Source organism: Phoca vitulina, unplaced genomic scaffold (assembly GCF_004348235.1).
Source record: "Phoca vitulina isolate PV1807 unplaced genomic scaffold, GSC_HSeal_1.0 scaffold19, whole genome shotgun sequence".
NCBI lineage: Eukaryota > Metazoa > Chordata > Mammalia > Carnivora > Phocidae > Phoca > Phoca vitulina.
Genome location: NW_022589722.1, coordinates 21,135,754 through 21,148,909, shown reverse-complemented (window position 1 = coordinate 21,148,909; position 13,156 = coordinate 21,135,754). Strand labels below are relative to the sequence as shown.

Sequence of the window (13,156 nt, the reverse complement as noted above, 5' to 3'; positions counted from 1 at the left end):
GAGGGAGGAAGGAAGGAAAGGAAGAAAGGAAAGAAAGAAAAATAAGACCCTTGATTTCTAATCCCTCCAAGCATCCGCTGATCCATCTCCCACACAGCAGCGAGAATGTCCTTTTCAGACCCAAACTCCGATCGCACTGGCCCTCCCTGACCGTAGCTGGGGCTGTATGGCACCTCCTTGCTGCACCACCCCCACAGGGCACTGTCCACATTGTCTTCTTTGCAGATGGTGCCCAGTGTCCTGTGGCCAGATGGTCCTGCCTGCCTCGGACCCTTCAGGTGTGCCCCTGCTTGTCCTTAGAAGAAAAGCCTCCTCACTCTGCACCTGGACTGTGGGGTCCCGCAGGTTTCCTCCCAGGTGCGGTCTCCTCCCCCACCTCCTCTGTGGGGTCCGTGTCTCAGCCATGCTGGCTGTTAGTCGCTTAAGAGGTAGTTTTTCCTCCTGACACCAACCAGTGCTCCAACTCCCGGAGGACACCAGGAGGGCATCCTACAATTCAGGTCTGGCACTATTACTTGCAGTTGGCGTCAGGCCCTGCAGGCTCACGGGCTCCGTCCCACAGGCCTGCCTGCCCCTCAGACACCAGGCATGAGTATCAGGCCCCCAGGTTGCCCACACTTCCATTCGACTTGGCTACCAAGTCAGGGCCTCCCTCAACCCCCCTCTTCACGGAGGTTTGCTATTTGCTAGATCACAGAACTCAGGAACCCACTTTACTTACTATTAGTGGTTGATTTTAAAGACTACCACTCAGGAACAGCCAAATGGAAGAGATGCCTAAGGCAGGGTTGGAGGGAGGGGTGTGGGGGTGCCATGCCCTTTCTGAGGGCACCACCCTCAAGCACCGCGATGTGTTCACCAACCCATAAGCTCTCTGAATCCCATCATTTAGGGTCTTTATGGAGGTTTCGTTAGGTAGGCATGATCGATTAAATCATTGGCCATTTGTGATGAACTCAGTCTCTGTCCCCTCTCCCCTCCCTGGAGGTTGGGCAATTGGGTGAAAGTCCCAAGCTTCTAATCATTAAGACTTTGTCTTTCTGGCAACCAGCCCTCCATGTAGCTCTCTAGGGGCCCACCAGGAGTCACCTCATTACAACAAAAGATGCTCCTATCACCCTTACCACTCAGGAAATTCCAAGGGTTTGAGGAGCTCTGTGCCAGGAACCAGAGACAGAGCCCAGGTATCTTTCCGTGACACCGTATCCTTCATCCTTTTCAAGCTTCCCGCTGCAGGATCTTAACATACACCATCCCCCCCGCCTTGGTACTCTTCCCATCTTCCTTCAGATCGCGATCGGATCCTTCTTTCCTCAGAGGACCTCCTTGTCTGACTTCCCCTCTTACAGACCCTGGCAGCACTCTGACCTCTGACCTCACCTCCCCTAGCCCTTCAGGGTCACAGTTCCACATTTGTTGGTGTGGTTATATAGTGACCTTGCCCTACGTCATGGGCTGAATTATGTCCCCCAAAACTCATATGTTGAAGTCCTAACCCCCCATTCCTCAGAATGTGATTGCCTTTGGAGAGAGGGTTTTTAGAGAGGTGATGAAGGTAACATGAGGTCATTAGGATGGGCGCTCATGTGATATGACTGGTGTCCTTATAAGAAGAAGAGATTAGAACACACAGACGGACCTCCCATGTGAAGACACAGGGAGAAGGCATTTATCTATAAGCCAAGGAGCAAAGACTCAGAACAAACAACCCCACCAACACCTCGATCTGGGACTTCCAAATGAATTCTGGCCTTTCGGCCACCCCCTCTGTGGTACTTGTTACAGAAGCCCTAGCAAACTCATATGTCCTAAGCTGCACTGAAGGCGGGGACCATCTCACAATTCACCCGCCGTTGCATCCCCATGCCCTGGGCTGGTGCTTAACTAGTAACTGCACAGTTAATACAATTGACGTTTGATGGGGTTGAATTGAACAATGATGGGATTAGGGGCACCAACCCCCCCACCCCACTCAGTTCAAAAATCTACATATAACTTTTGACTCCCCCCAAAACTTACCCACTTATTGCCTGGAAGCCTTACTGATAATATGAACAATTGATTAGCACATATTTTGTATGTTGCATGTATTACATCCTGTATCCTTACAAGCAAGCAAACTAGAGAAAAGGAAATGTTAAGAAAATCAGAAGAGAAAATACATTTACAGTATTGTACTATATTTACCAAAAAAAAAAAAAGAATACACATGTAAGTGGACTTGCACGTTCAAACCCATGTTGTTCAAGAGTCAGCTATAATTGGAAAAGCCAGAGCTTTTCTGGTGGCCTTAGAACCCTACAAACAAGTGCTTTTTCCTGCAGCCCCAGTAGGAAGAGCGAGATGATTTCTCGTAGGCACTATTAGAGTCAGAGGAGTGTCCGTGAACAAAGTATCTCAAAGCTGCCAACAAACCGTGTTTTTTCAAAAAAAAGATCCAAGAAGTCTGCAGATGGAGGTTGTAGCTGGACCCAGGCCGGCTCTGCCCCCCTGGCCGAGGCCTCAACTGAGAGGACACAGCAGCCAGGCATCCTGGGTGTCGGTGTGATAAGAGCCTTGGAAGAGAGCCCAACGGCTGGCCCTGTGTTCCTTTTTAGTTTTTCCTGTTTCTAAAGACCAAAGATCAGGGAAGGAAGAAGAGAGAAATCATTATTTGAGATCGAGCAGGAGTTTTTTAGACTGTAAGTTAAGTTAATGTGAGCCCACTTGGGACTGACTCGAGAGGGTGGGTGGGGACTTATTCTTGCATCTTGGCAGATGGAATCGTTATCTGGACCTTCTCCCCATTCTCTCCTGTCCTTTGGAGCCTTGCCCACAGTGGTGGTACTTGGGGAGGGAGATGCCTTGCAGATTGTTCCTAACGCTGAGTGTAGGTGTGGAGACAAAAGCTTTTGCAACAGAGAGACGTGAACACAGCCCAGGCTCTGTGATCCCAGCCGCGGGTCCTTGACAAGTGATGTAACTTCTTTAAACCTCAGTTTCCCTTCCAGACGATACACATAAGCACAGTGCCCACCTCATGGGGTTGTTGTAAGGTACTCAGAGACAGTGCATGGAGAGCGCATATCCCGGTGCCTGGGCAAAGTGCTCACGGAAAGGGGGCTGCCCAGGACAACAGGCTCCCACCACGGGGCAGCTGTGTGCACACACCTACAGAGCTAGTAGAGGAAGAATGCACGGGGACAGTACAGCAGGAGGGGGATGCTGAGAAAGCTCGTTGGGGCTTACAAGAAAGACTTCTCACAGTCGTGTTGGAAGGGAGCTTTGAGGCCATCCAATCTAATGCAGAAATCCCCCTCCCACAGCATGCCTGCTGGGTGACCCTCCCACTCCAAAGGTCCCCAAACCTGCCGTGCATGAGAATTAATGGGGGTATCTTTGCAGAGAAATCCCCAGGCCTCCCCCAGGAGAATCTGCTTCAGGAGGGTAGGGGTAGGGCCTGGCAGATGATAGCTATACCGTTTGAGAAGCTCTTTGTAGAGATCGTAAAATCCAGAAGGCTGGGACTGGGTCTGTTTTCTGCAGTGCTGTGTCTCCAGCAGTTGGCACAGTGCCCCCTGCAGAGTAGGGTCTCGGTGAATACCTGCTGGATGAGGGCGGAGTCACACAGCCTCTTCCAGAACCATGCCAGTGTTCAGAAGCTGCTCCCTAGAAAGGCAGCTCGTTTCCATCTTGGTGAACTCTAACGGAACTCTTACGGTCTTGCTTCTAAGAAGCAAAATCTATCTTCCTCCAGTCTTCACTCGTTCAGCCTAATTCTACCTTCTGGAATGACACAGATTCTAATTCCTCTTAGAAGGGATTATCCCTCAGCTATCGAGGTCAGCAAGGATGGGGTCTTTATCTCTAAATGAAATCGAGGTTGCCCGAACAATAGATCGAGCTTCATCAAGCACCCCCAAGGCAGCCAAATGGTTGACGAAAGGACCTTTTTAACCAGAGCACATGAGTTCCAACTCAAGGCCATGCAGTATGAACCTGAGACACAGAAACCTGCTCGAGGGTCTCAGTGGAGCCCCATGAAATAGATAACCTTTACCATTTTCCAGAGGAGGAAACTGGGAAACTAAGAATTTACCCAGGATTACCATTCCAGTGCAGGAGAGCTAGAATTTAAACCAGGTGAGAATTATATTCACGTTCCAGGAAAGAAGAGGCGGCCAAGTTGGAGAAGCTTCTGCGTAGGGAACACAGCCAGCATGAAGTCAGCGGTAGAGCCCCAGCATTGGGTGGTGTGTCCCTAAAACCTCTCGCTCCCCTTCTCTGTCCTGCACCTGTAAGAGCAGGTGGTCCCAGAGTGTGTATTCAGACCTTCGCTGTGCCTATGAATTTCTGTGATCTGCGAGTGCATTTAGGCAGAGCTAAATGGAGGATGTAGGATCTGTGAAACATGCAGGTTCAGAAAGAGTCCTTTTCAGCCCATTCAGGTTGCTTAAATACCCTTTCGTGTGGCATCTTCTAAGGGATTGCTTTATTCCACACCCACTGGCTGGGGGCATCTGGGGCAGGTGCGCAGCAGTTTTTAAAAGACGTTTAGTAAACGGTAATGTGATCCTATATGTTTTCCTTATTATTAGTCATCCTGCACCCAGACATGCCCTGAATGGTACTATTAAAGGCTTTCTTATTTTAAAATAGCTTCTTAGAATAAATATGAGGTTGGGAAGTCGTTGTTGCTTTCTCTGCTGATACTCTGGACAGCCCCTGGTTATAACATTTTAATATTCCCCTGCCAGTATGAGCAGAGCTGGTTTGATATGCAGCAGTGATTGGCGGACTCTCTGTGTGCATCCAGGAGCTTTCTTGGGGGTGGGGATAAGGAGACCGCCCTGGGAGCATCTGTGATCAGTTAGAACTACCTGTCCCTGGTGTTAACCTGGAGAGGTTAACCTGTAAGCATCCCCTTCGGTCCCCTTCAGATAGTTTACTAGTTCCAGATGGCCGGGATGGTTGATGATAGATAGTACTTACTTTTCATCCATCCATCCACACTCTGCTGGGGCCTGGGAGCATTAAGCTTTTTAATCAAGGAAGCAAAATGATCAAGTTTGCACTTTGAAAATATTTCTGTGTAGGCAGAGTGGAATGGCAAGGCTCCCCTGAGGGAAAGGTGATCAAGTGTGATCTGCCAAGTAATCTAGGAAGGAGATGGATTGAGGTGGTGATAGAACAGGGGAGGGGATGGGTGAGAAATAGCGGATAACATCTTTGGAATTCAGTTATGGCAAAGATGTGAAGAGCAAGGATTTAAGAGTGGAAGCTCTGGAGAGTCGTCTGAGCTGCGATGGAGATTGGGGGATTGACTTCCTGTCGGTGGTATTTGAGGCCACTGGAGTAGGTCCTGTCATCCAGGGAGAAACTGTAGAAGACGACGGAAGGGGGGCTGAGGACGCGAGCTGGGGAGCACCAGCCTCAAAGGGGAGGTCTTCTAGTGTCACAGAAGCTGGTGGCTTCAGAAGGGCCCAGAAAAAAATAAATATTGGAAAAAGAAAAAAGAAAAAAAGGCCCGGTGGTGTTGGGGCGACGGCCAGCAGGACGGAGTGGGGGCGGTGGGGCCAGATTCACAGAGGCCAGTCTATGCAGCTAGTGTCAGCACTCGCTAGGACGTCTCAGACACCACGCACAGTGACCGTTGCTGCAGGGGGGAAGGGCAACGCCTTAGGTGAGCACCTATCAGGACCTAGGTGCCTGACCTATGTCTCGCGTGATCTGCACATCGTTCTTGGAGGCGGGAGGTAGATGCTATTCTTGCCATTTTACAGTAAAAAAAGAAAAATGAGGCTCAGAAAAAGTCAGACCTTGGCCAAGCCCTACGGAGCTAGGGCTAGAACTCTCTTCAGCCTGGGTTGCAATCCCTTTGCCTTTCTGATTTACCATGCTGCTTCCCTCCCAGCCTGCCCTGTCGGTGCCCCTCGTGCCCCATGGAAGCATCACCACCCCCTGCTCCTGGGGCCTCACCTCCTGGACTGAGCCCTGCCTGGAGCCCCGAAGCTGCGGAAGGAGGGAGCGAGGGGATGTTCCCAGCCTGGAGCCATCCGTCTGCTGGCTGGTGACAACGACACCAGGGCCCCAGCAGAATAGCAAGCTTGTTCGCTCTTGTCTGGCTGTTAGTGGTGATGTATGAATAAGCAAAGAAGACAGCTTCATTTTCATAAGTTAACTTGTGCCTGGAGTAAGGAAGATGGGGAACAGCACACTTAATCATAACCACAGGGCCGCACAGAAAACAATGACAAAGCCTTTTCTGTTAGTCCTGGTGTTTTATTATAATAACTCCTAAGAAGATGCGACGGTGCGGGGTGCTGAGGGAGGCCTCACACCAGCAGCCTGTGTCCTCCCCCGCTCCCCCCCCCCCCGCAAAGAGGAGTCCCCTGAGACTTGACCTCTTGATGGGATGGCAGGCCTCTTGGGCTCGCATTGTCCAGGCTAAAGCTTTAGACGTTGACCGCTGGGGACCAGATGCCGCCTGGCTGATGAGCTGGGATTGGCAGAGCTGGAAAGGATGACTGTCACCAGGGAGCGGCGGGGCCTCTGCCGATAAGGGTGATGTGGGGAAGCCTGGGAGTGTGGAGGGCTGTGTGGACCGGGCAGGTGGAGCCCGTCGTGCAGCCGGCGACCCCGGGGAGGCGCCCAGCCCGCATCCCCCACCATCCCCCACAGAATCGATGATCCCCTGCCCTCCGTTCCTCCCGCTTATCAGTGTTTCTGCTGCCGCGAGCACCACGCTGCTTCATAATTGTTTATCTGCCTCCTCTTCTAGCTGCCTCTAGGGTAACGACCGTGTTTAATTTGTCTTTGATTCCTTAGTCTGTTGTGTGGTCTCTGATGCAGCAAACCCTCAGCCGATACAAAACTAAAGCAATGTCTAGGCAGAATAAGGCCCGGGTCAGCTAAGGAAGGAGCAGGGGAGATGGCTGAAGCCACCAGGTGGGACAGAGGGACCCGGGAATCCTGGGTGTAAGAATAAGAGCAAACACCTACTGAACATTTTACTGGTTTTCCAGGCATTGTTAGTGGTAACATTTGGAGAAGCAAAAAACACAAAATCAACTTGTGCCTCAAGAGAAAATAAAATTCTAAGGTATATCCTATGAATTAACTTCCCTTTATAAGTGAAGGAAGTAACAGCACCGAGAGGTTAGGTAACTCGTTTGAGGTCACACAGCTCATGAGTGGAGGAGCCAGGATTTGAACCTGGGCAGTCTGGCTCTGGCATTCCTTTTCTTCACCACTTCTCTGTCCTCAAGAAGCATAATGCTGGAGGCTGCACTGAATTGTGCTGGTCTATGGGCAAGATTTAGATGCCGTAAGAGCTTATTTTGTGCTAAGGACCCCACAAGCGAGGCTCACCCCCAACTAAAGCAGGGACAGAGCTTCCAGACCTGGATCAATAATTCTCCAAGTTCAACATGCTTTCCAATTATCTGGTTCTTTTGTGATGCAGATGACTAGACCCAATGGCTGGAATTCTGTTTGGCGCGCCAGGGGCTAGAAGGTATCGAGTGCTATATAAGTGATAGCTGTTTTTAACTAGCATCATCCAGACTCACCTGGAAGCTTCGGAAAGAGCATTTTGCTCTCCCCTCGTTCACCAAGATCGACACCTCCTCCCACTCAGCTCTGTCTGGCAAGTCTGGCATCTTCCTCACCCTTGTGGGAAACTGCAGAGGTGGGGTGACAGTGCCCAGACACGCCGGTAGGCCCACTGCTCTGCTGAAGGCTTGAACTCAAGGTCTCGGTCTCCAGAGGAGGAGTGAGATGCACAGTGAACCTCAAGTCATGTTCTCCAAATTCCCCTGCTCTCAATTTGCACCTGGGCTGCATTGCTCACGATGGTTGCAAACAACTCTTCTACACACGCCAGCCCTCTTTAAAGTTTAAAAAAGAAAAAAAAAATCCTTCATTAGCAACAGGATAGCGGTAATTTTAATATCCATTGGTTGAGAAAATGCAAAATAATAAACAGCTCCTAAGCCTTTGTTTTGTTTTTTTTAGACAGATCCATTAGCTGCTCTGTTGATGATTAAAATGGTAGCTGGGTTTTGCAAGTGGGCTTGTGAAGACCCTGACCCATTGGGTGCGTCAGGGGCTGGAATGTATCGAGTGCAATGTGAGAGCTGTTTTTAACTAGCATCATCCAGGCTCTCCTGGAAGCTTTGGAAAGAGAGCAAGCCCACCCATGAGTGTTTCTTTGGGCACCATCTAGCACAACAGTTAGGTCCTTCTAGAACTTTATTGAACAGTGGTCAGGGTTTTGGCATGATGAATATCTACACTAAGTCCTTTAACTTGCAACAATAAGGTGACATTTTGCTCTCACCTTTTTTTTACCCCAAAATTGGTTCAGTATCTGGGAATGTGGGGTTCATATGCTCTATTAATTCTCTCATGCCCTCAACACTTCTAAATAAGAATTCTGGGAGAATGTGTGGGTCTTGGTGAATGAGGGGAAGGCAGAATGCTCTGCAGGTTTGAAAATGTGGGGATACTAATACACTAACATTACGGGGCTCCCAGTCAGGAGAGTTTTACTTAGCAGACATTTATCAGCGCCCGTTAGCGTGTTGGACACTACTCAGTCCTTGCCCTTGGACTGATGGAGGAGTGGATATTTACACATGAGGTGTGGATGTGTACCATCTGTCCCTGACAGGGCATAAGTCAAAAAGTGCTGGAAATGCTAGGTAGAGCTGTCTCCCATCTCATGGGTGAGCCAAGGGAAGGGTTCACGCTCAGGGGTGTTCATAGCTGGCTTCAGGCTGGAGATGCGTTGGAAGGGATTCCAGGCAGGGGTTGGCCGAGGGTAAGAGAATTTCCCATCAAGCAAGAGCCGTATGAGCAGGAGCCAGACGGGAGAACGCAAGCAACAAAACTGTACATTTTCATGTGGCAGGAATGAAGTGTGGCTATGTAGAGAAAGCTTCTGAGGAAGTAGATCGGGGCCAAACACAACGCATGGAATGACAGAGCACAGAATTTAGACTTAAAGGTACCTAAAGATGACCTTACCTGAAACTCAGGTGGCCACTCTAAATTCAGTGAAAGAGCATTCCCCTTTTGTCATTTCTGAGCACGTGACGCCCTTCATTATACCGAACCTGGGGTCATTGGTAACTGTGAACCAGCTCCCCCAAGGACTCTGCAGCCCCTCGGCCCCACCCCACCCCCCCAGCCTCCATGCGAGGTCATCACGTGAGCTCTCGAATGAGGTCCCAGCATCCAGACGCAGCACACAGCTTTCTCAGCGGAGGACAACCTGCCTTTCAGATCTCAGCTTTCAGTTTTATATGAGCATCCCAAGCTTGTTGCGGGTGGAATTGATCAGCTCTTGCCCTTCCTGAATTGGTGATGGGTTTTTCTGAAGGATTCTACCAAGTTTTGGATGTGATCATATATAATGACAAAGTGGGTGGTAGTATTTTTCCCATGCCTCTAATTTATGTATTTGTGCTGGGGTGATGATTTAGATAGGAGCTCGATAAAATGATCAAATAAATTACACCGAACCAACACATCATCATTTCAGGGGGCTGTCATCACACCAGGGAGGTTCTATATCACGCAGCGTGGTGTACCGGGAGAACCGCTGTGTTTTTCTTAACATGTTGCTGGGCTTTCATTTGGTCAGAAAGGTCTGTATTTCTTAGATTGGCCGATAAAATAAAGATTTTAGCCCCAGAAGGCATCGGTTAGCTGTGGAAGACAGTGATTATGAGTCGTGGGACCCTTAGCAAGTTAAACTGTCCACGCCTCGGTTTCTTTGCCTATAACGTGGGTTTTTAATTCCTGCCTCCAACACTTGTTGTAAAGGTAAGCAAGACTGCACCGAGACAGTGGAAGGAATCTGGGCATCAGACAAATGCTGAATTATGTGTCGGCTCCACCATAGTTGTGCATATCACGGTCCTGGTGAACCTCAGTTTCCTGGTCTATAAAATAGTTGATAGTAGGTCCAAGGGAATATCTGCTGCAAGTGGCGTGATAGGGTTGTCTCGTAGAGGGTAGAGGGATCTGATGCCCTGCTTGCTCCCCGTAGAAGGCCTGGAGTCCCAGGAATGGGATGCTCTAAGAACTGGAGAGGAGTGACCGACTCATCTAAGATGCTGAGTTACTAAGAGGCCTGGCTCACCTCTGCTGTTGGCCCTGGTGCACCAGACACGGGGCCAACATCAGAGCCGAGCGCTGGGCCGGAGAAGCAGTTGCTCCTCTAGAAAACACTCCCACGTTGACGGGACACCGTGGCTTGTCGACTCAAGATAAAGTGGATGTGAGAGGAAAAACACTGGGGGGTCTGCAGCCAAAGGGGGCTCTTGTCTGTGCACTTCCATCTCCCACACCAAGGGCACGTCTTCCCTCTGATGGCAGCAGATGATCTCAGCGGATGCCCAGAAAGCCAGCGAACTAGCATACCGTGGGGAATATTGCAGCTGGAACCCTTGAGGTGGCCAGTAAGCACAGAGGTGGTGCATGAGTTAAGGGATGGTTGGACCGATGGTTGGCTGGTTGATTTGGGATTCTGGCTTGATCACAGAGTAACTGGGTGACCTTGGACAAGTTAATTAGCTACTGTGGGCAGCCTCCAAATGGTGGGGCTGGCGAAGTGAGAGGTAAATACGTTAATACAAGTGAAGCACGTCGATCAGGGCCTGGCGCTTACTAATGAAAGCCACTGTTGTGATGATCCACCATGACTGTACCTCCTGTTCGGTTCCCACTGTTGCACGTGGCCTGGCTTCTTCTAAGACCTTTGCTTTCTCTGTACTTTACAGGTCAGCAGGTCCTGGGCTTAGTCGAGAACCAGAGTGACTGGTACCTGGGAAACCTGTGGAAAAATCACCGCCCTTGGCCTGCCCTCGGAAGGGGCTACAACACAGGTAAATCGTGAGGGTGGCGCGTGGCGGGTGTTTCGGAAGGTGATGTGAGGGCTCAGAGCTCCTTCTCTGAGGGAGGAGGCAGGCAAAGCACAGGAGGAGGCCACCTGGCTGCCTGAATTCTGTAGTGGATGGTACCTACGCAGTTGACCTTCCGGTTCTTTCTTAGAGCCACAACTGCAGGCGCAGTACCTATCAGACCTTGGCTGTCTCTGGTGGTATCACCAAAAAGCCCCTCTTCTGACTAACCTCCAGACCTAGATCCCATTGGGCTTTTTTAGGACCATGACCTGTAGGTTCCTTGGCTCTACTGATACAGAGATCATTCTGTAGTGACAAAGAACCCCAGCGTTCCAGCTTCTCAGCACGACAGAAGTTTATTTTCCTCATATTCCATGTCCGTGTGAGGCCTGCTGGATCTGTGCTCACCATAGGCATTCAGGATTCGTCTGGATTCATACTTCTTGTACAGGGAGTAAAGTAGCAGATATCCTATTGATTCTGAAAGTTTCTGGTCAGAAGTGACATAATTTCTGCTAATTATCTCAGTGGCGAAAGCATGTCTGTTAATGGTATCATTCATTCATTCATTCATTCTGTACTCAACAACTGTGTCTGGAGTAGCCAGGGTGTCCTAGACCCTGTGCCAGGTGGGCCACATACGGCCCGTGAACTCACAGAGTGTATCGATAAGGAACTAGAGCGGCCTCCCTCTCCTTAAGCTCAGGCCTGCCAATGTCTGTTTGTCGCTGTGCTTCTGGATCCTTCTGCCCTTTCCCCTTCATCCTCTTCGCCATTGCTTTGGCACCCTGTTCTCAAAGGACGCAGACGTGTGACCTCTGTCGGGACTAGAACTTGGAACTCAGGGAGCAGTAGGTTTGGTCAGGCCCAGAAGGACTAGGACCTGGCGTCTGAGACCAGCTGCACTAGGGTGGGGTGGGTGTCTGGGGACGGTGCCACCCAGAGGGTCTTGGAGACTAAGGCCAGGCTGTAGGGGGAAGAGCCAAAAAGTCAACTCCGAGAGCTGAGGGTCAGACTCCAGAGAGGTCAGGTACAAATACAGGGGCCCCAGAGGCCAAAGGAAAACAGAAGACAGTCAAGCTTCCAGAGGTGAGAGTTCAGAGATGGGGTCATAGTGGGGTCAAAGCTGGAGGAGGACAAGGAAAGGAAGGTTCAGAGTCAATGTCCTGAGGAGCCATAGAGATGCCAGTCAGGGAGCGCTGTGAAGGCCACCCTTTGAGATGGGGGCATTCCTTAGCTGACGTTTGCCAGAACATCCAGGCATGCCTCACTCTGTGTAATTTTTTCCTGTGACACCTTCCAGGCATCACAGCCCGGAAGGGTTGCAGTGGAAGAATTTTAACCAGCAGCCTTTCCCACACCTCCTGGAGGCTACCCCCAGGGCCCCCAGCTGTACTGGGCACTAACCCCCGAGTTGCTGGATGGTGAGGAAGTCTGAGGAGCCCCCCAGAGGAGCCAGGCCGCTCTGAGCAGCGGCTCTCCGTTAGCTGGCTTAGAAGTGTTTTGATAATGGCTAAGGCAGTGTCTCAGCATCTCAGCCGAGTATGACTGGGTACTTTCTAGATGTTAATCTTATTTGATCCTCACACTAACCCACCAGGCAGGTGCTATTCTTATCTCTGCTTTGTACACCGGAAACTCACGCTGAGAGAGATTGAGGCTCTAGTCCGATCAGTAAGGAGGATGGCTTGTTAACGACTAACCTTCCTAGCTTGAACTAAAGTGGCTTCAGGATCAAGAAACTGTCATAGAATCCCAGGCTCTGTCTGAAGCATCCGGAGAGGGGCCTAAGATTTGGCCCCCTAAGAAAGCCTCCAGGATGTTTCTGGAGCAGAAGGGTCTCCTCTGAAAGGTGGCACTCTGTTTCCCCTCCCAGCAAACCTTCCCAGGGGCTTTCTCAGTGCCTTTGAGGCTGGACCTTTAGGGAACCCACTGTGGGGCCAATCAGATGTGTCTCCCCCCCCGCCGCCGCCCCCCGTACTTTCCTTTGGTCAGCGAATTATCATGCCATGTTGATCTTTTGTCAAAGATTCCCTGGATTCCCAACACATTCCCTCCAGGCTTTTGTAAAGTTGGCGACCCCCATGTTTGTTGGGTGGGAGAAGGGAAGTCTCAGGTAAACTGTGGTGTGTGTTGAGTCTCTGTCTTCCTCCCAGAATGATAAGACAACGTCACATAGAGATATACTGCAGTGTCTCGAGGACACAGTCCTCGAGGGTCATGGTTATCTGTGAAAACCAAAACGCACTGGTCATCAATCTGGG

The 13,156-nt window shown here is 50.4% G+C and overlaps 1 protein-coding gene across 5 annotated transcripts in view; it reads left to right on the top strand.

Annotated features, from left to right (window-relative positions):
• Positions 1-13,156, top strand: part of LARGE1 (LARGE xylosyl- and glucuronyltransferase 1) — a 522,066-nt gene that overhangs the window by 396,994 nt on the left and 111,916 nt on the right. For all 5 annotated transcript variants that reach the window (XM_032416931.1, XM_032416930.1, XM_032416932.1 and 2 more), the window contains one exon: positions 10,770-10,874. In XM_032416931.1, coding sequence (XP_032272822.1) covers positions 10,770-10,874 — 105 coding nt within the window. The remainder of the gene's footprint in view (positions 1-10,769; positions 10,875-13,156) is intronic.